The 23189-nt window shown below is 38.7% G+C and overlaps 1 protein-coding gene across 3 annotated transcripts in view; it reads left to right on the forward strand.

The window, feature by feature from the left end:
* Positions 1-23189, forward strand: part of LOC139939492 (uncharacterized) — a 180274-nt gene that overhangs the window by 118418 nt on the left and 38667 nt on the right. For all 3 annotated transcript variants that reach the window (XM_071935452.1, XM_071935453.1, XM_071935454.1), the window contains 2 exons: positions 767-1973; positions 4930-5078. In XM_071935452.1, coding sequence (XP_071791553.1) covers positions 767-1973; positions 4930-5078 — 1356 coding nt within the window. The remainder of the gene's footprint in view (positions 1-766; positions 1974-4929; positions 5079-23189) is intronic.

Raw genomic sequence — 23189 nt, forward strand, 5'->3', positions numbered from 1 at the left:
ATTCTAATATACATTCATTGGCTCTAAGAACCCGGGTCTTCTGACAAAAATCAACAAAGAAATAAGGGTCAGTTGATTTTTCATTGCCTTGTAATGTTATCTATATAGAGACTTTCAATTAACAAAACAAGAAAACTGACTTGGAAATTTTGGGAATAATTTAGAGTTTTACATAGAAAAAATGATAAGAGTGGGATGTGAACCTTCAACCTCCGAGATATAGTGCAGACAATTAACTAAATGAGCTATCTAGCCCAATTTTTGAGACTATCTATTTATTTTCTTCCTTACTTGAAGCAGTACCTTAAAGGCAGTGGACACTGTTGGTAATTACTCAAAGTAATTATTAGCATAAAACCTTTCTTGAGGACGAGTAATGGGGAGAGGTTGATGGTATAAAACATTGTGAGAAACGGCTCCCTCTGAAGTGCCATGGTTTTCAAGAAAGAAGTAATTTTTTTCTACGAATTTGATTTCGAGACCTCAGATTTAGAACTTGAGGTCTCGAAATCAACCATCTAAACGCACACAACTGTGACAAGGGTGTTTTTTCTTTCACTATTATCTTGCAAGTTCGATGACCGATTGAGCTCAAATTTTCACAGGTGTGTTATTTTATGCATATGTTGAGTCTTTGACAATTACCAATAGAGTCCACTGCCTTTAACTCTTGTGGAAAGATCTAGTGCAGGCGATCAACCAACTATTAAAGCCCTAATCATGAGACTATCTATTTTGTTCTTCTATTCTTCCTTACCTTAAGCAGACCCTCAACTCCTGTGGACAAATCTAGCGAGGCCGAAGAGGAGAATGACGAGTTGGCTACTCTATCCGTCTCAGAAAAGAAGCATATGTTCACCCGAATCTCTAAGCTGAAAGAAGAGGAGGCAGCCAAGGCTAAACCTCGGAGACGCTTCCACCGTATTCGCAACAGCGAACGATCTCAAACGCAACCGGTCACTCCGGAAGAAGTCAGCTCAGCGTCGTCACTAGCCAGCATGAAGTCCAGTGAGAGTACAGTGACGGAAATAAAGGAAGTCGAAGTTGAGGAGGATGACGTGTGCCGGCTAAGCCTCGCGGAGAAAATGAAACTGTTCCATGAGAAGGCTGAAAGGGTGAGGAAACCCCTGCCGAAGGTGGAAGTTCCGAAACGCAAGCGGAGAACAGACTCTCGGTTTAAGACCCAACCGGTAACGGTCGAGGAAGTGAAGAAGGCCAGTGATTTCTCGCCTCTTGCTCGTAGCTTCTCCAGGCCACCAGAAGAGGTTGCCAACCTGCCAATCGCAGAGCAGATTGCACTTGTCTATGGCTCAACGGAGAAGTTAGAAAGAAGGGGATCACTGCAAGAGGAGAAACTAATGCCTCAAATTTCAGAAACTAGCTCTCCAGAGAAAAAAGGAATTCTCAAGGAGTCGTCTTTTGATAAAGTAGACTCTGGTCCCGAGGAGCCGCCGAAGGGGATCCTTAAATCTGACAGTGAAACAAGTCCGGAACATCCGCCAAAGGGCCGAGGCATTCTGAAATCAGAGGAGGTGCAGAGTGATCCAGAAGTGAGGAGCATTCTCAAGGAGAGGTCTGATTCCTTACTCGTTGACTCGGACGAGACCAAAGGCATCCTGCGTCGAGATTCAAGCCGTGAGAGGGACGACACCGACTCGGAACGCACCGAGAAATCTATCCTCAAGAAGGAGTCCACACCGGAGAAGTCTCCTCTGACTGGAATCATGAGGAAATCCTCGGACACATCTCCTGTCGCTTCACCACCTCCTGTTGCTTCACCATCTTCTAACGCCTTAACACCACCCAAAGAACCTGAAACAGAACCAGAAGTTGTTAGACCAAAGGAGAGTCCGAGAAAAGCCACCCTAAGGAAAGAAGATTCTCAGGATGCTGATGTGGACAGTGGAGCAGACGATCCTATCAGGAAGAAGAGTGGTTTAGCCATCGAGCAGCTTCGCCTCAGGAAGGGAAAGGTGAGGAGTTGTTTTTATTTGTTGAGCAAAAATATTGTCAAGGAGCAAAACTATTTTCAAGGAATGAGAGATAATTTATTCTTGTGGATATATAAACCCTTCAACAGTGTTTGTGTAAAATCTTTGTTAAGGAGCAAAACTATTTTCAAGGAATGAGAGATTATTTATTCTTGTGGATATATAAACCCTTCAACAGTGTTTGTGTAAAATCTTTGTTATTAAATGTTTCTGGTAATGAAACCAAAGAGCCTTCCACTTTTATCTTTAAGTCTAAAGATACACAAAAACAAGATGGTAGGGGGTGGGGGTGAGTTGGAATCCTGAGAAGTAGCGACAAAGGATAACGTGAATCGTGGCTTAATTTCACTGCTCTGGTTACCGCCAAACTCTGCGATTACGATCACCATTCTTTGCTTACTGTGCAAGAGCCTGATTTCTGTCCTAGCGGTGTAAGCGTAGAACCATTGTCCATAGAGGGAAAGTAGGGAAGAATCCACGAAGCCAATTTTAATCTCTCTAAGTCATGTACATACAGACATATTGCATACATTTCTGCAACAGTTATAAGGCACACCTTGCCTTGGATGGGACGAGTTGGTCTATAAAAAGCGTTAATAACTGTTTGTTATAAAATGCATATGGTTGGGTTGAAAGATGTTTTAAAAGTAGAATCAATGCTCTACACAAACTTGCCTCAAAATCGCGTGGTTTTCCTTTTACTTTGCGAACTGACACGGTCGGCCATTTTACGAGTCAAAATTTGGCCGCCGTGTTAGTCGACGAGGTAAAAGGAAAACCGTGCAATTTCCTGGTGTGATTGTAAGGATCATTGTATTATACTTTTACAACATCTTTCTACCCGTAGGCATTTTATCAAAAACGGTTACAAACACTTTTCAAAGACCAACTCGACGGATCCAAGGCAAGGTGTTCCTTTAATATTTTTCCCCCAGAATTTTCCAGTACAGCAATTTTACTGCAGAAGAATATTTCTCCGTACCCTGACCAATCACTGCATGTACTTGGTCTTTCACATCGATTCTGAATTCTGTGGAGTATGAACAGGACATTATGGTTGTGTAGCAGGAAAGTTAGGGCCACAAAATAAACATCTACTCTCATGCTCGTTATTAATTATCATATTAATTACTCTGCTCATCCTGTCTGGGTTACCCCCCCCCCCATCACCCCCATGGGAGGTATAAATGACTTTGATGTGACCTTACCAGACAGTCGACTGCTTTAATTGTCAGAACACAGACTTTGCAGATACTGATGTTTCTCTGGAGAAATGACTCAGTTTTTTGGTAGAGTTTTTGACAAATTTTATTCCTGAAGATTTGTGTTTGATATAAGCATCTGAAAACAGGTTAAAAAGGCTGGCTATGTCATGCTTGCCAGCCCTGGTCATTGTCTTGGTGCCCTTGAAATGCTCCAGTAGAAATTCACAATTTCCTCGTAGGGTGCTCTTCACCAAGAGGAAAATGCCTTGGTGCCACTGCTCTTTCAAAAATGAAGCATTCAGGCCTGGTCATAAATGAGATGGGACTTTGCACTTTAATCTAAAGAATGGACGACATTGCAGTTTGCAATCTGTGACGTTGGTCAAACCAACTGCCTTGAGCCATGTGAATCACACACATCATCCAGTGCTCAATAAAGTCTTTAGCTACGCAAAGGATACTTGTAATCTTCTCTATTGATGTCACTAGGGCCTCTTAATTAGGGTTAAAAGGATTGGGGAGATTGCGACATTGGAAGAAGAAGCGACTTAAACCACGCATGAGATTGTTTTGAGAGCAAGCAAGCTCGAGGAATTGGTCCGCCGCAGAAATCGATACACAAATAAAGAGCGATTAAGTGCTACGGGTAAATTCGGCTAAGGACACAAGTGCTACTTTTGCTTTCCTTCTACGGTCATTTTTTGTACGCAGGTGTTAAAGGCACGGGACACTAATGGTAATTATTCAAAATTGTGGTTTGCATGAAAATGTTCTTAGTAACGAGCAATGGAGAGCTGTTCATAGTGTAAAACATTGTGAGAAACGTAGTTCCATAGTTATTGAGAAAGATGTAATTTTTTCACTCAAATTTTAAAAATCTTCCGACCTAAATCTTTTTTTAGGCATACGAAAGCACACAAGTTTGTGCACAAGGGTGTTTTTCTACAATATCATTATTCTCTTGCAACTTTTAAGACCAATTGAGTCCAAATTTTCACAGATTATTTATTTTATGCATATGTAGGTGTACACCAAGTGAGAATACTGGTTCTTGACAATTACCAAAGGTGTCCTGCAGCCGATTTCACGAAACGCTAGGATTACTCCTATTTTGAGTCAGGATGAGTAACCCGTTCTAACTCGGGATGTGTTCAATGCGTCCTAACGGCTTCAGATATGGAACTGAACTTGTCCTAAGTCCTAGGATTAATTCTATGTTTGGAAGAGTTTGGTAAAATCGACAGCAATGCCTTTAAAGACAGTGGACACTATTGGTAATTGCCAAAGACTAGCCTTCACAGTTGGTGTATCTCAACATATGCATAAAATAACAAACCTGTGAAAATTTGAGCTCAATCGGTCGTTGAAGTCTGGAGATAATAATGACAGAAAAAACTCCCTTGTCACACAAAGTTGTGTGCTTTCAGATGTTTAATTTCGAGACCTCAAATTCTAAATCAAATCCATTGAAAATTACTTCTTTCTCGAAAACTACGTTACTTCAGAATGTGTTTTTACTATCAACAGCTCTCCATTGCTTGTTACCAAGTAAGTTTTTACGTGAACAAATATTTTGAGTATTTACCAATAGTGTCCACTGCCTTTAAGTTCAGCTGTGGACACAAGTGGTACGTTTGTTTTCCTTCTACGGTTTTTAAACATGGGAATTAAGCCTCAAGCTGTAGCAAGTTCAAGTGTGAAACATTCACTTTTCAATCATCTTATCGTCACAGGGCAATCTAAGAGTGGAGGGATACTCCAGCTCGGATTCAGAGGAGCCTGAGGGGAGGATGCGGGCGAGATCGACGCCAAATTCCCCCATTGTTGAGATCAGGACAGTAAAAAAGAAACAACTCCCAGAGTTGGACACTGCACAGAAAAGGTAAGAAGATCATTGTTTTTTATTGAGGCCATTGATTTGTTAGATTATCCTGATTGCATGATCTTCTCTTGTTGTCAATTTTTTTTTGAAAGAGGAGAAATTGCTATTGCTACCAGGTACAGAAAGATGGCCAATATGCTGTTTGCGAACTAACATGGTCATAAATCCATCCACAAGTTCCCGATCTGTAAGGAAAACCATGCAATTTCGAGGGATATTTGTGTGGATCATTATATTCTTCTTTTGAAACATCTTTCTATACCATATTCATTTTATAACAAACGGTTACAAATGCTTTTCATAGACCAACTGGCTTGCTAAATTCAAATTGTTTGTGTAGAGGCCTTATAACATACATGTACATAAAAGGAGTTGATGGTGGTATGGCATTATTCTGCTACCCAACCATGGGGATTGTATATTCGTTTACCTTTGTCAAATCAAACCACTGGTAGTGAGGTCCAGAAGTTGAAATATTTTGACAGTGTAAACCCTTGTTCATACATTGTACTTCCTGCGAATGCAAATTCATTACAAATTTTGACGTTACCGCGCTGTTTTAAAAGATTGCATTGAGTTCGCAGGAAGTATGAACCAGGCTTGAGTTTTATTGAGGACTAAGCCCTGCAGCTGTAAATAGTCCTTGCCCTAAACACATGTACTTGGCTAACTGTAGGGCTATAACTTGTTTCCTTTAAGACATGATGACAAACAAACAGCTGGCTCTCCTACTGGTAGTAGATCTTTGCTTGCCATTTTGCAAATGCCCCCCCCCCCTATGATAACTCAGACCTCTTTGACACTGACCTTTGTGTGAAGTGTGAGTAATATTTGTGGTGAAAACAAAATAATAATCCCTAACAAAAAGTTCCTATGTATAGGCGAAATGCCTATAGAATCCTAGAGGATATAAATAGGATTCTTGTTGCATTCTTCTACATGTATATAGATTTTTATCGGCACTTTGATTCCTATAAGATTTTTTAAAGATTCTTATTAGTTTTTTTGGTAAGGGATAATTCAATCTTGCGGCTCCACAAATTTGTTCTTCGGCGCACCCAGTAGAAGGAGCTGTTAGCAATGATATTTTTTCCCAATATCTTCCCTGGCTACCCGTCTATTTTTCGCAGGTACTGTTTCAGTTCTAGACGATGTGTTTTAGGGGTCTGTTTTTGTTTTCCATTTTCACTATTTGGCCGAACCAGGCAAGTTGGATCTTGAAGATAACGGGTGATTATTAACTCGCAACCAAAAGAACCCAACACTAAAAACAAACACCTTTCAACAAAAGTGACAAATTGATTGACAAATAGGGCCCTCCTTGTCTTGGAACTTTTTCTCACCACACTCCATTGTTTCTGTTTGTTATCGTTTGGATTGTGGGAGAGGAAAGGTAAACAAATTCCATACAGCTGGAGCAAGTGGTTTTTGGATGGACTGTGACAGCTGTTACAGGTTTAACACTAAGGAGACAGGTTGATGAGGTCAGGGAGCTAGATGAGATCATTCGGCTAGCATACACTTTGTGTGACCTTAAAAAGTAGGGCATTCTGAATCGTGGAAACACAAAATTGTGCATTTTGTTCATTTTGTTCCTTCACAAAACCTTGGTGACTTACTGAGCTTCAATCTGAGTGCAAAGCTTTTGCCTGTTATACCCCCACCTTTAGTGGTTGGGTCCCTTTGTAATCTCTTTACACCTTGTACATTAATCTCATCATCTCTGCAACAAAACGAAGACCTATAACTAGTATTTCCGGCATCTTTTTAGAGATGATTGTTGGTTGACCCTGTACCTACCTTCCAACTTGAACTCTTTTAGTCAAGAGTGACTTATGATCTTGGGGGATTACGGCACATACTTCTGATACAGAGAACAAGCCCAGTCATTTTATCAAGGTCCCCCTAAAATGTCAAGGAATAAATCAAGTGAAGCGAGAGTGAATTTGTCAAAGGAGTCAAATATTAGCGGACTCAAATCAATTTGTTTCTGGTCGATTAAGGAATTGTTGAACCGGAAACCAAGTACTTTTTTAATATCCCTCTCCTCCATAAACCATTAAAAGTTGTTTACTTTTATAATTGCAATAACAGTTTGTCTATTTGAACAAAATATGCAATGTGCTCAAATCTAGTTTTCTGACTTAAGCGTGAGAAAAGAAATTTGACATTTGAGAGCCTCCTCAAAAAAAAAAACATATCAGTGGATTTTTTATTAAGTAGGCTTATCCGGAGTTCCTTTACAGAAGACCGTGGGTCAAGTGCCAGTTAAAATCCCAGCGTACCAGTTAAAATTCACTCCAAGTGGTCTGGCTGGATTGTTGAAAACCAGCCCTTTTATGTTTTAAAAATGGACTAAAGTGGAACAGCAAGTGCCAGCTGGTCTGACTGACTAGTCCCACTGAAAAAAAATAGGCAGGCCCTTTTATCTGATATGCCAGCATTCCCCCTTAAAGGCAGTGGACAGTGGTAACTACTCAAAACAATTATTAGCATAAAACCTTAATTGGTAACGAGAAATGGTGAGAGGTTGATAGTATACGACAGTGTGAGAAAGGGCTCCCTCTGAAGTGATGTAGTTTTCGAGAAAGGAGTAATTTTCCACGAATTTGATTTCAAGACCTCAGATTTAGAATTTGAGGTCTCAAAACCAAGCATCTGAAAGCACACAACTTCGTGTGACAAGGATATTTTTTGTCTTTCATAGTTATCTCGCAACTTCGAAGACCAATTGAGCTCAAATTTTCACAGGTTTGTTATTTTATGCATATGTTGAGAAGACTGGTCTTTGGCAACTACCTATAGTGTCCAGGGCCTTTAACAGTAGTCATCTGGCCAAATGCCAGTTAGAACACTTTGAGGACCAGTCAAAATTAACATCAAGTGATCCAACTGGCTAGTTCATTTTGAAAAGCTTCCCTATTATAATTTGAAATATTATATGGGCTTGTGTTAAAGGTGATGGACTTCTGACTAGCACTGGTCCTGCTGACCAGTCACTAAAACAGTTAAGGGCAAAACCTGTATACATCCAGCGTGTGTAACTTGAATTTTATGAACTAAAAACAATAATATGTAAAAATTCAAAAGTATCTCAAACTAATTCAATCGGCTGACTGTGTTAATGCACTACTCCTTACTTTTCACAATGCATTACTCATTACTTTTCACAAGTTGTAATAATAATAATAATATTTATTCGGGCAATCACATTTACAAGCACATATACATACATTAAAAATATTTAAGAAAACAAAGAAAAACAACCGTGGGGTGCCCAGGAGAGCATAAAAGTTAAAAAAATACCTGTCGCCAAAAGGCGTATGTCTCCTAAGTTGTGAACACTATGGACACGATCCAGGGTCCATTATTGTGCTGTACACAAAATCAACATTCTTCTTGAACTTGAACTTAAATGACAGACTTTTTGCAACATACTTTGAGTGACAATACATGGAGAGTTAATACAGTACAGTGACACAAGTCTTTCAATTCATTGTTTAAAATATTTATAAACAATTCTGTGTGAAGTTTGACACTTTTCTAGAATTTGTTTTCTAGAAAAGAATCTTTTATGAATGGGTATAACTCAGGCATGTATGTTTTGTTTTTGAAAGGGCAAGGGCACCTAGGCATTTTCTCTTTAGTAAAGGGCACTCTATGGGGACATTTTAAATTTGCACTGGAGCATTTCAAGGGCATCAAGGCAATACTAAGGGGGCATGTAGGCATTCGTCTTAATTGCCTCCGTAAAGTATCATGGGTCGATTTCACAAAGAGTTAGGACTAGTCCTAACTTTAGGACTAGTTCTAAGAGATATCAAAAACATATAGCTAGTCCTAAGTTAGGACGAGTAACTCTTCCTAACTCGAGAACAGACTAGTCTTAACTCTTTGTAAAATTGACCCCTGGTCTGATAACTATACATGGCATTCGTACTTATTCACAATGTTGCCAGCGATAGGGCCACAGATCTTCACCTGGTATATTGATCTGTAGAATTCATTTCCGTTTTCAATCATTCTCTGATATCTCCGGAGGAAATACGAAGTCATGTAGGATACGGCTAATTTCGGTATAAATCCCTGTGGGGATAAGACTCTGGATTTGAGCAGAGTTTAATGATTCAGGTGGTGTGTACAGTATTGGATCTCTACCTATTGGCCCTCCTGGGGTGAGTTGTGGCTGATTCCTTGTTCTTGTCCAAATCTCAAAAGCTGCTTATAATTAAAGGCACTTGACACTATTTGTAATTACTCAAAATAATGTTTAGCGTACAAACCTAGTTGGTAAGGAGTGATGGAGAGCTGAACTTAGTATTTGAGAAAGAGGGGATTTCAAATATTGAAAGACTTCAGGCCTGAATCCCTTCTTTAGGCATCTGAAAGCATACAAATTTGTGCATGCCAACAAGGATTTTGTGTGTGACTTATTATCTTCAAAGATTAGAAGGAAGCACTGACTGAAACGCTGAGTTGTTCAACCACTGGTTCTTCTCAGAACCACTACAGCCCATATAAAGGGATTTTGTACATGTCTCTGCAAACCTCACTTAAAGGCACTGGACACTATTGGTAATTGTCAAAGACTAGTCTTCACAGTTGGTGTATCTCAACATATGCGTAAAATAACAAACATGTGAAAATTTAAGCTCAATCGGTCATCGAACTTGCGAGATAATAATGGAAGAAAAAAACACCCTTGTCACACGAAGTTGTGTGCGTTTAGATGCTTGATTTCGAGACCTCAAGCTCTAAATCTGAGGTCTCGAAATCAAATTCCTGGAAAATTACTTCTTTCTCGAAAACTAGGGCACTTCAGAGGGAGCCGTTTCTCACAATGTTTTATACCATCAACCTCTCCCCATTACTCGTCACCAAGAAAGGTCTTATGCTTATAATTATTTTGAGTAGTTACCAATAGTGTCCACTGCCTTTAATTTGGCCCCTGGTCTCCTATTGGCTAGCAATGTAACAAATTTAAGGTACCAGTCGGTCGTGGGTTCATTGTCTTTCTCAATTGGTTCTGTCCTTGTAGATTTGTGCTTATTGAAGTGGCATTTCTCAGAATTATTTGGGAAATCCATGTATGCATTGTGTAGTATTTGCAAAGATTTGCTGCATTATCAATGCGTGATAACTTCAGATCTGAAGTGTTTTATCTAAGCATTAGATACGGTCTCTTCAAATTTACCTAGTGATAATAGGATCATGAGTGAATGATCCTGTATGGTAATAGCTAAAAGAGGACCGGTGGGAAGCTGCTTTTGTTCTCTAATTCATCAACTTATGTATCCCAACTTTAGGCTCATTGAGGAGAAAAAAGGGTTGTACTGTTTTAAAGTGACATACGAAGTTAGGACCTGAGATCACAAGAAGTCCACATAATGTAGGGACTACATTGTGGACCACTATGTGGACTCAAAAAGGTCCATATTTGGTGATTTTTTAAATAAAATATACAAATTTTGAAAATGAAACAAATTGAATTGTTCCCAGAAGCTCCTCAAAAATAAAACCTCAGGGGTGACCAAGAAGTGAAAATACCATCGTTTCAACAACCCTACTTAAAGTTTGAATCCTAATGACAGACCGTTCTCAAGTGTCTGTCAACAATGACTCACACGTATGGTAAAATGACCAGTGAAGAATAGAGAAGGGATATTCCCCTACCCAGTGTGCAATCAGGGCCCAATTTCATAGAGCTGCTTAGCACAAACAGTTGCTTAGCATGAAATGTCTATCTTGATAAAAACAGGATTACCAACCAAATTTCATATAGTGGCATGCTGCTTGTTACATGTATTCAGCTGTTGTTTCTTATCCTGAGATCATGTGGAAGCTTGGTAGATACTCCTGTTTTTATCAAGGCAAAACATTTCATGCTCTATGAAATTGGTCCCAGGTGATATCGGATGTGGTTTACCCACCTTGAATACTGAGTCATCTCAGAAAAGTACCTACCTGCTTGTTAGCTAGGTTGTCAACCCTGTTGAGGGACAAGCTGCGTCAACATTGTTTTGTTTCAATACTAGACTGTAAGACAATCACCTCATTTGATGGAGTTTTGACTGGTCGGTTAATCCATGGAGGTAGAAATAAATTCATGGCTAGAAAACTTGAGGATGGAAATTATTCCTCTCTTCCAAAAAAATATTATATACCTTTTATGGCAGTAACTAAATGCTCTTAGTCTTAAAAGTTGTCTTATAGAAATTCCTATTTTGTACAGGAATTCCCCTACTGGATCCTTCCTCCATGCACTGTTGGCCAGATAAAATGTCAGGGTCCCAGCACATTTATTGTTTATTTTCCTTTTTGCCTATCAGTCCTTATAAATGAGTATTTGTTTTGGTTACATCGTACATGTACCTTAAAATGTGACCTTAGAATGACCTAAAAATGTAAATTATGGCCAAAGTCGAGTGTGAGAAGTCAGTTTTGAACTTGTGTATGCCTTGACTGTGGCCTCTTTTTCTGTAATTATTATGCGAAATTTTTACCTAGATTACACATCAGAAGTTAAACTTAAGATTACACATAGTTTGTAGAGTCAGGCTGTCTGTAGGACTTCATTTCAGAAGCTAAGAATTTTGTCAAGTTTAGATCAGCCTACAATTCTAAACTGAAGAAATACAGTTCTTTGTAAATTAATAACCAGTGCTGTGATATTTAACTTAAGTGTAGGCATGTAGCTGCTAATCCTCTTTAGTCAGCTGGGCAATGTTCTGGTATTGTATCCAGAGGCTAGGGTTTAATGGTATTGATCTATTGGTGTAGACAGACATAGCGATTACATTACAAATGCTGTTGTGTGTGTACAATGCCCTCACAATCTACTGTGAAATTGTCAAAACAAACATTTACACCGACATTATACATTTGTCTGCTGCTTTGGTTTTGGTTTGGGTTTAAATTTTTGGCAGTATCATTTTTAGCTCTTTAAAATTAAACCACTAACCCTCTGCAGTGTCTTTGGCAAGATACCCTCTGGGCAATATTCTGCTATTAAGCAAAAACAAACAGGACACCATGCAGTCACATATTTAACATCTGACATGGTATTTTAGCTGGTAACCTTATTCTGGTAAGCATATTAATAATGTGCTTAGCTATTTTTTGCTCCTATGAAGCTCTATGAAAATGGGCCCTGATGAGTCCTCCAAGATTTTTCACTCAATGGTTGACTTTTGAGACGCTTGCGGGAGCAGACACAACGATCCGTTTTTCAGCTCCTGAGCGGTGTGTTCATGCTCAGTATTGCGCGTGTAGGTCTGAGCCTAGCACTACTGGCAAGAACTGTGTAATAAAGAGGACCATCCAAAAGTCTCCCATTGAGGGTCACTCAACACCTAAATGTTTGGACTTGCATATCTTATAGACACTGGACACTATTGGAATACTCTTCACAGTTGGTGTATCTCAACATATGCATAAACTATAACAAACCTGTGAAAATTTGAGCTCTATCGGTTGTCGTAGTTGCGAGATATTAATGAAAGAAAAAACACCCTTGTAGTCGCACCATGGTCACACGAAGTTGTGTGCTTTCAGATGCTTGATTTCGAGACCTAATATACTAAATCTGAGGTCTCAAAATCAAATTCGTGGAAAATTATTTCTTTCTCGAAAACTACGTCACTTCAGAGGGAGCTGTTTCTCACAATGTTTTATACTATCAATCTCTCCCCTTTACTCGTAATCAAGAAAGGTTTAGTGATAATAATTATTTTGAGTAATTATCAATAGTTTCCACTGCTTTGAAGATTGGCGTGGCTGGCACAGTGTGTGTGTGATATAAGCAGTAGGAGACTTTTACACTGGTCCTTCGCTATTGTTGCTGAACAATGGAAGAGGACCCTTGAGTGGGGAAGCCACCTATCATCATCTTAAAGTCTCCCATTGATTTGTGCATAGAGTCCCAAAAGCCAGACAGTTATCTGAATAGGAATTGAGAGGGTTAGGGCTCCTTTAATGGCGAGCAGTGTGCCATGCTGAATGAATGGGCTAAATTTCCTGCTTGTGTACTGGCCGGGCCAATCGGATCGTCCTTATCATATTCATGCATTTGTATGGGTTACATCACAACGTGTGACCCTAAAATGACCTTATGAAATTTCAAACCAAAGTAAAGCTTGGGAAGTTGGCTTTGAACGTGTGTATGCCTTGACGGCAGTAATTGTTTCTTGAAATATTATTTGCAAAAAAAATGGTTAATGGCCTGACGTTTCTCAAAATGACCAAATAACATTTTTTGTAATTTCTACCTAGAGAACCAAACTATAGTTCTTATAGGCACATAGACTGCAAGAGTTAATAAATAAGCCTGTGTGTAGGAATTGTTTTATTTCTCGAATTGAGAATTGATTCATTTTTAACAGACCACAAATCTAAACTTTAAAGAACTTTGTTATTAATTTAAGGGACTATCAAGGCCAAGAATATGGTAACTGCAGCAGTCTGGGTGTCATGACAACAATCCAAGTCTGATCTTTTACTGTACTTTTTTTCATCTGCCATCATCAGTCTATACCTAAGTTAGTTTATTCTCACACCCTCATTAGCTCTATAGTTTATCCTTGCAAATTCTGCTTATCTCTGTAAATATAGTTTTTATTGTAAAAACCCAGTGTATAAATGTCAACAAAACCAGGTTGTCTGCCATCTGCCCCTTTTTGGATTCCACAAGCTCTTCAATGGCTCTCACGCTCTCATGACAAACTTTTAACCTTACTACCCCTATTTTGGATAACAAATTCAGACCCTTCTTTTCTCTTAGTGGAGTTCCGCTTTTCTTCTGCAAACGACAATCATGTATACCTCAGTTTGGAAACTTTGGATATAGTTTTACTCCGATCTGAATATCAGTTTTGGTCCCTTCTCTCTACTACATGCAGGAATTAATTTTCCCCAGTAGGGGAACTCTTGCCAGACAATACTTCTTTCTGCAATGACATACCTTAATTGGGATATCAATTTTGGTCCCTTCTCTCTATTAAGATTATTTTTTTCCTCAATGGGAGAACTCCTGCTAGGCATTGCTTCTTTCTGCAAACGACATGTACCTCATTTGGGATATAATTTTACTCCGATCTGAATATCAGTTTTTGACCCTTTCTGCTCTCTCCTAGTTGTTAATTTTTCCTCAACAGGGGAATTCTGCAACAACATATACATCAATTGAGAGTATAGTTTTTCTCCCATCTGGATATCAAATTTTGACCCTTCTGTTCTTAACTAGGGTCCATTTTTCCTCAGTAGGGGAACTCTTGACAGACAATGTTTCTTTCTGCAAACTCCATGTACCTCAATTCATTGGGACTTAGTTTTACTCAGATCTGGATATCAAATTTGGACCCTTCTGCTCTCCTCGAAGTTCATTTACTCAATGGGGAACTCTTGCTAAACATCACTTCTTTCAACAACTCCATCTACCTTAATTGGGGTTTAGTTTTACCCCGATCGGAGTCTCTACTAAGCTTTGACAGCTGCCCTTACAGACCCGTATCAGGGAAGCCTCTGCTGATAAGCACACCCTTTACCACATTATGACCGCTGCAAATATTGATTTTAAGAATGTAGCATGACTATTCAAACTATCCAACGGAAATGCAGAAAAAAAAGAGAAAGAGGAAGAAAGAAATCAGGATGATATACCAACGGAGGACCCACAAAAAAATCATTATAATTGATTTATGCAGACCCACCTTCTAACCTTTGACACGATTGAACAATGGGTTGTTTAGGGGGTCTCAAGGTCACGCCCCTTTTGTGATCCACTCAGAGAGATGGAATTTTTGTTATGATGGATTTCCAGCAGGCGTGAGGCACCCGGGGTCCTTTTATGTTTAACCAAAGTAGTGTAAACGTACTTCAGTGGGTAAGTGACTCAGTGATGTGTGAACCCTTTATTTGAATGAGACTGAGACTTGAGAGAGAGAAGTGGGCGCACACACTGTGGCTCTGTCGTTGTTGTTGTGTGTATACTCGGAACTGTACTGTGTGTGTTTTTGTTGTTCGAAGTCTGCCACCTTTTTAGCAGTGGGGTTTGTCATTTGGCAGTGAAACTGCAGATGGTACTTTATGCTGGATGTGGATTACCTGTTCGCTAATTAATACACGGACTATCTGAGGCAGTTAATGAGGACCATCTGTTGTAAGTATTATTATTTTACATCTGATACACTAATCAGATGGGTTCGTTAGCTGGGACTGGGAGACCCTGTTTTAATTACATGGTGATCTTGATCTTGAAAAAGTACATACTACATGAAAATTACTGTTAAACTTACTATTACATGCATTATCATTGAGGTAGATGTTTTTTTTCTGGCTTCTGTGCCAACTTCAAAAGCTCTGAGGACTGAGATACATTGTGAGTGCTACATTTGAAGGGAGATTTTAACTTTTGTAATTACTCCAAAAATTTAATGACCATTAAAAACTTACTTGTTAAACAGCACTGGGGATTAGTTGATGTTTTAAGCCTTTGTTTTAGAAATGACCTCCTTTGAAGTAATCTTCGGAGAAGATGAGGGAATTTTTTCCCAAAACATTTGAATCTAAACAAAAGGCTTCAGGCATGAAGCATTTCTCAGACATCTGAAAGCAAAAAATTTGATTTACATGCACCGTTGGTGTTTTTTCTTTCTTGCATTATTTACTTACAACTTTGATTACCGATTGAGCCCAAATTTTCACAGGTTTTTGTACGTTATGCATACGTGTATGTTGGGATACACCAAGTGAGCATACTGGTCTTTAACAATTACCAAAAGGTGTCCAGCACCTTAAGATATTTCTTTGATACAATCGGGACTTGACATCAAGTGAGGTTACTGGTCTTTAACAATTACCAAAAGTATACCCTGCCTTGAAGGATTGCAATTTCCAAGGTTTCCCTCTCAGTCTGTAGAGATACAGTTGTCATTGGACGGTGGAGTGCAGCATCTGATGTATGTGTTATAATCAGCCATCAGTTACAAGATCTGGTTATTGGCCACCGGCGGATGACATCACAAAGCGCCACACTGTTGTGAGGTAATCCGCATACATGTATCATTTGATATACTAGTGATGATAAGCCTATATGGCTTAACAACCACGTCTATATAAACATGATATGAAACCAGTAATAAGTCCTTCAGGCTGAGCCGAAGTTGTATGGTAATAATGCCCTGTGGTCGTCATATTGGCAACAGTGTTATATGCATCGTTTCATGGACTTCAGTTATCTGATACTGCATGTCTTACTGGACCATTGCTGAGTGGAGTCTTCAACTTTGTGTTTGGAACACGACATGTGGTTGCCATTGGAAAACTTTACATTCATCTGATGCTGGTATACCTATACCATTCATAAAGTTTCAGGATTTAATTTTTCTTCTCTTCGGTGAAGTGTGAACTACACGTGAATGTAGTAAATTGACTCATGGAAGTTTCCATCTGACGCTGGTTTACAATTCATAAAGTTCCAGAATTTTGTTTTTCTTCTCTTCAGTGCAGTGTTATGTGGACTATTTAAGTGAAAGTAAATGTAGTAAATTGACTTGTGTACTTCCATCTGATGCCGATATACCATTCATAAAGTTTCAGGATTTTGTTTTTCTTCCGTTCAGTGAAGTGTGAACTAAAAGTGAATGTAGTAAATTGACTCATGTACTGCCATCTGACACTGGTATGCCTATACCATTCATAAAGTTCCAGGAGTTTTTTCCCCGCTCTCTTCAGTGCTGTTTGAACTAAATAGTGAATGTAGTAAATTGACTCATCTACTTAAAATGCAGTAAAAACTGACTGTTCACGTGTGTATTTTGTCACACAGACAACCTGCAACTATAAAAATGACGAATCCTTTAAAATATGGTTTTCCAAGGTTGGGAAACCATCATTGTCTATAACGAGCGTCTATGGATTTTTATGTTTTCATATTTACTTCATACATATGTATGCAGTTGTGCATAACTGCAGAGCTCATCAATATATGAAAAGATATCGGTCTGTGGATGAAAATTTGTTCATATTTACCATCTGTTGGAATAACGACAGCAGTGTTCCAGTGAATAACTAGGCTGGGTGTTACTCAGGGTGGTAAGTAGAAACGCTGGTTTTATATTTCCTTGTTCAATAATGACACTGACATAAATATTATAAGTCATGTCAAATTCAGGGGTCGACTTTTTCAGGGACTAGTCAACAGGACTTAAGGTAGTCTGTTGTTTTTTATTAATCTGTTTGCTGTTGTTTTTCCAACCTTCCATATCTTTAGTAAAAAATTGAAGGTTTTCAAACCTATATGCTAGAGCTTTTTAAACGTAGCCTCCTGGGCTAATAGACCTTTATCACTGTGTGGCCATCTGGATTTTACTCCATTCCAACCCATTGTAACCAAACTGAGGTTCGACGAAATAATAGTCTGGTGCATTCATTACTGTTATGGAAACAGGGAACATGACCAAAATGGTGACAGCATGATAAAGGTGTAGGATTACCAACTCAACAAGAGCGTCTTGCACCAAGACTACACTGGGCTGTGCTTGGGTGTGGTCAATTTCACTGGCCTTGGCCCTATTACTCCTAATCCAAAAGCTTGACCAATAAATAATCAACTTTTCCTGGTGGTCAGCAGTTTCACTAGATCTCCTTTTGATTTCTGCAAACTCACTAAACACAGGTTCAGTGGTAGATGAATTTGCAAATCTTGCGCTACTCTTCCAGCTGTTTTGCATTTCTGGTGAGCAACTTCCACCAGTTGTTTGTAATCAAATGTGAGACGTGAGTGTCCTCGATTCTCAAGTGATGAAGCAAAGTAAAGCCACCGTGTGTGAAAATGGCTTCACAATCGCACACATTGTGACTGATTGTTACTTGGATAACTTGTCTTGTACTACTAGACACGTAGGGACAGAGATTAGAATCAGAGTCTTGAAGGGTTTGGGTACTTTTTGTATGTCACAAAACAGATTTACATTAAACTTACACGGCTTGAAGATAATGACAGTAGAAAACTTCACGTAAATTATTACTTGCTGAGGTGCTGTGGTTTTTGAGAAATGAGCCAAACAATTTTACTCAGGTAGAACATTATTTTGAGAGATGAAAGATGATGATGTTTCCTTTTTTATTTCCCTGTTTCAGTTTTGGGACCAAAACCTTTAAAGGAATGAAAAAAAAACTTGCTACGCACAGAAAACTATTGCTAAGCAGAAACAGTATACATGTACCAGCCAAAATTACACGAAGCTTGCATTGTGGTGACTTTGGAGTGTGCAGGGGTGGGGGAAGGGGACTGCTGATTAACTTAAAAGTGAAATGAAATCTTTAAAGGTCATTTTGATGAGAGCAAAGTCCAATAAAAAACACCTCATTTCTCATCTTAATTTGACTTGTCATTCTCCTGTTAGAAAAATGGTTGCTGAGCTGAGCTGAGCTCTTTCCCTGATGATTTATCCCTGATATAAGACTTCTTCTATGCCAATAATCCCCCTTCGCATTTACTTAAAAAAGATGGACCCCCTATGTTGTATCTCCAGAGTGTGGTCCAGCAGAACCTTGAGGTTTTATTGGATTGGAGTGGATGTATACAAATGTATGTAAGCTGCTGCTGACAGTTTTATACCAATGGAATTTATTTACCACCATCAAAGGGGTGACCAACACCCTTTTCACGGTTTTATATCTTCAGTATGTCAAATCACACTCCTGACAAAAAATTCAAATTTGGTTTACATCTCTCTATGGGATTGAATACACATTTTGTGAGTAGATTTCCCCTACCCCGAAAAAGGGGGCTGCCTTTCTTTAAGATTTTTCCCCTCATTATGTTGAAACTTGACAGTAATTGAAACTTGACAGTAAAACAAAGAGCCATTCCAATCAGCTTTATTCCCCCTACTGTATTTTTTTCTGAACTCCTTGCCTGGTATATTGATTCCCTCCACCTTTAACAATTTAAACTGTTTTAAGGGGAACATCAATTTCTACCTTCAGCTCCCCTGAGTTATTTTCATCTTTGATATTGTTCTTCTCGTAGCCCTTTATCCAGAGTGGCTTTTATAGCCTTGTTTTGGGGGCAAACTTGCGTTAAAACAACAAAAACAAAGCCTGCATTTTTATGCCTGAGTTAATATCTGTTGACACATTTAACACTTTTTTTAATTTCTGAAAAAGTGCACACAAAACTGCAGATCTCAAGCATTGAACCTTATTATAGATGATCAGTGAAGTATAGGATTTATGATTGAATAGACATAAAAAATATACACAGTCAATGCCAACTCTTTTTAAAGAATCCATCAATAAGGGAGTGTACCTTGGGGTTTGGGTAACTGAGCTTTGACACAACCATCAGTGGGTGGTAGCATAACCCATGGGGTGTTGGGTTTGTGCGAGGGGAGTGGAAGAGTCAGTGGGGGGGGGTGTATTTAACTATCGGGACACGCATCATTTGTCATGTCTAATTTTAAAAGCAATGGGGGACAGTATATTTTTCTTGCAAGCTGTATGGTTTCAGTGGTCAAATTTTAAAATTCTGATGAGAGTGGTTTCGCATGGTTGGATTTATAAAGGTAGGAAAATCATCAAAATGGTTTAGCATTGGTTTATTTATTTATTTTTATTTTTATTTTTATTTTTTATTTTTTATTTTTATTCATTTCATTCCTGGCAAACAGTACATACAAAGAATAGGCAATACAAATATGACTACATAGAGAACAAGCCTGCGGATAACCAAAAAGCGAAAACAATCACTATCTAAAGGCGATCCAGACAATAAAAGTAACAAAGGCACAAAAGGGTACAAAGACAAAAACGGGTAACTAGGGATCCATCATGTGGTGTTAAAACAGGAGTTGGGAGGGGGACTGGGTCAAGTTTAATAATTCAATCTGTTGGGGGTGGGGGGACTGGGTAAAGTTTAATAATTAGATTTTTGTGGATGTAGATTCTCAGTATTTAAGTTTGACCTGGTTTTTAAACTGCCAGCAAATGTGAACAAATTTGAACAACAACAGCTGTCGGAAATTTTGAATGGCAGCTTTGCACTTTTACCCTTGAAATTTTAGATTCAAATAAACCATTAGACCTATCAAAGTTTTGAAATAAATGTCCAAATGGGGTGCTTAGTGCGCTACCAAATAAAGATATTCCAAGACAAATCAGAATCATTATCTAAATCTTAAGTTTAAAATGTACAGTGCTTTATTTCCAGTCCTCCTCCCCCAATAAAAAAATAAACACAAAAATCCCTGAATGCAAAAAAAAAAACCTGTTCTTGTGTGCTTTCAGCACTTACAACCCACCTTTTTCAAAACAAATTGATGGGAGTGTTTGGCTTTATTTACTATTTTTTTTTTTTTTCGCGGGAGGTAGGGACTCTACATGTACCTTGGAGTGTACACTCAGATTGTTTACACTAATATTAGGGTTTAACAACCATCAAAACAATGATTTGCTTGTAATAGATATTGGTAATCTCGGATCAAAGTTCTTATACGGATCAAAGTTCTTAGTGTAAAATCGTTGACTGCTGTATTGTTATTATACACAATATGCTGTTAATGTTGCCCTATACATGTAAGCTGAATAAACATGATTCACCGCCGTTGCAATATTGCGGATATGATTTAATGTTTATTTGAGATCTCTGGAGTTTCCCCGAGTTTTAAAGTTCTTCCGTTTAATAATACTTTTCCCTGAAGTGGATTGTAAGTTAATACTTTGTGAGAGATACTTTTTTTCGGTTGTTGCAAATATGTTGAGCTGGATGGTTGTGCTCATTGTAGCTGGTCTGTGGTACGTATGGGTCAAAGCATGGTAAGTTCTCTACTTTACAATTGTTGTGGGTATTCGTTTGTCAATCACTCTTAAAAGGAACACGTTGCCTTGGATCGGTCGGGTTGGTTTTTGAAAAGCGTTTGTAACCGTTTGTTATAAATAGCATTAGAAAGATATTTTAAAAGTAGAATATAATGATCCACACAAGTATCACTCGAAATTGCGTCGTTTTCTTGTTACATAGTCGACAAACACGGTCGGCCATTTATGGTCATAAATGGCCGACTGTATAGTTCGTAAAGGAAAAGGAAAACCATGCAATTTTGAGGCAAATTTGTGTGGATCGTTGGATTCTACTTTTAAAACATCTTTCCAACCATAATATAGATTTTATAACAAATGGTTACAAATGCTTATCAAAGACCAACTCGACTGATCTATATAAGGCAACGTGTTCCTTTAAAAAGGCAATTCAAACTTTTGGATAGAAGCCTACAACAGCTTTTGATCTGAGTAAAGCTATGTAAATGTAGACACCTTCAAAACTTTTAACATAACAGGAAGGTGGTGCACAAGTGTTCATACATGTAAAGTACAGTACGTGCCACTGCACATGTGTCCAGGTCCTTGCTCTACCGAGGCCTGAATATCAGACAATTGTTCCAATTCTACAGACTGACCATGGTCTGACAAAGTTCCATGCTTTTAACATTTCATTCCATGGTCTTTTACTCAACAACCCAAGGCTTTACATTGTACTTGTGTTAAACTGGTGTTTAGGGTAGTCCTGGATTATGGCTCAATTTGTATGGAATCACTGCGGGATCACTGAGGGATAACCTGTTGTAGTAGAATCATAAAAGGAAGATCCACGAAAGAAGGAAGAACTTTAGGTTCATGGTTGGATGATGGCCTTGTGAAGATCAGTGCCCCAACGTCCCTCAGAGTTCTATACTATGTACTACTACTATCAAAGTCTTATCTACCAACAAGGTACTCAAGGCGCTATGTATACAGGCCTACATTCTTATAGACTTGTGGACAAGTTGTTAAATCGGCCCCACGCGCTGAGATAGTGGTCTCGCGAGATCACTGCTCTCGGGGAGCCATCAGTTCGCGCGAGAGCAGTGATCTCGCGAGACCACTATCTCAGCGCGTGGGGCCGATTTAACGACTTGTCCACAAGTCTAACATTCTTACAGAAAGATAGATTATTGAAGTTCCGAATGAAAAAGATCTGTGATGAAAAAGATGAAGACACAAATTAAATAATGCATTGTTATTTTATAATAACAATAATAATTATGGCTTTTTATTTAGATGCACATCAGTCATTCAGTGACACTCAAGGTTTTTACCATAGAGCAAGTCCTTGCCTGCGGGTGGACTATTGTCAGACATGTCACCTCCTTACCATCTTGGGCTTGTGGAAATCTCAAGAAGTTGTGAAGGAATTTGCTAAGACAATTGTACGGTTAGTTTGAAGAGGACCTTGGGCTGATTTGCAAGCTTGTACAACAAGTGTCCTGCAGGCAAATGGAGATAAATCATGGGAATAAACCCAAACCTGACCTTCTTTGGAAGTTTTGAAGTTAGAAGTTTTGTTACAGCATGTGGAGTTGCTATAACCTCTTTTGACCTGTTGGGTAGATCAGTAGTTTGTCAGTGTTTCTGTCCTTGTCAGCTGGTATTTGTCATGTACATGGAAGTATTAGCTGGCACTGCTAAGTGGGGTTAGGTAAAAAGGTCTATGAATGCTTGTTCTAGCATACATTTATGCCATTTTAAACTTTAGAGAAAGTTACACCCAAAAAATGTTGAATGTTGTTTTTGAGGGCAAAATATACCCTTGGGTTCTGGAACCGCTCAGACTGTATTAGTCTTAAAGGCCTACATGTATATGTAGACATTAAAAGAAACCCGTGAAATTTTCATTCCAAAAGGTGTTAGCATTTTTGATGTATATTCCAAAATATATAGAGTACAATGAAGAACATTATTTAAGTCCACACCGGAAGAATAAGCCGCATTTGGAATACTCAATCTGATGAACAGTTGTTACCATTCTCTGTATCATATCATTAAAGGCAGTGGACACTATTGGTAATTACTCAAGATAATGATTAGCATAAAACCTTACTTGGTAACAAGTAATGGGGAGAGGTTGATAGTTTAAAACAGTGTGAGAAACAGCTCCCTCTGAAGTAACTTAGTTTTCAAGACAGAAGTACTTTTCGGCGAATTTGATTTCGAGACCTCCAGTTTAGAATTTGAGGTCTCGAAATCAAGCATCTGAAAGCACACAACTTTGTGTGACAAGGTTGTTTTTTTCTT

This window comes from Asterias amurensis, chromosome 7 (assembly GCF_032118995.1).
Source record: "Asterias amurensis chromosome 7, ASM3211899v1".
NCBI lineage: Eukaryota > Metazoa > Echinodermata > Asteroidea > Forcipulatida > Asteriidae > Asterias > Asterias amurensis.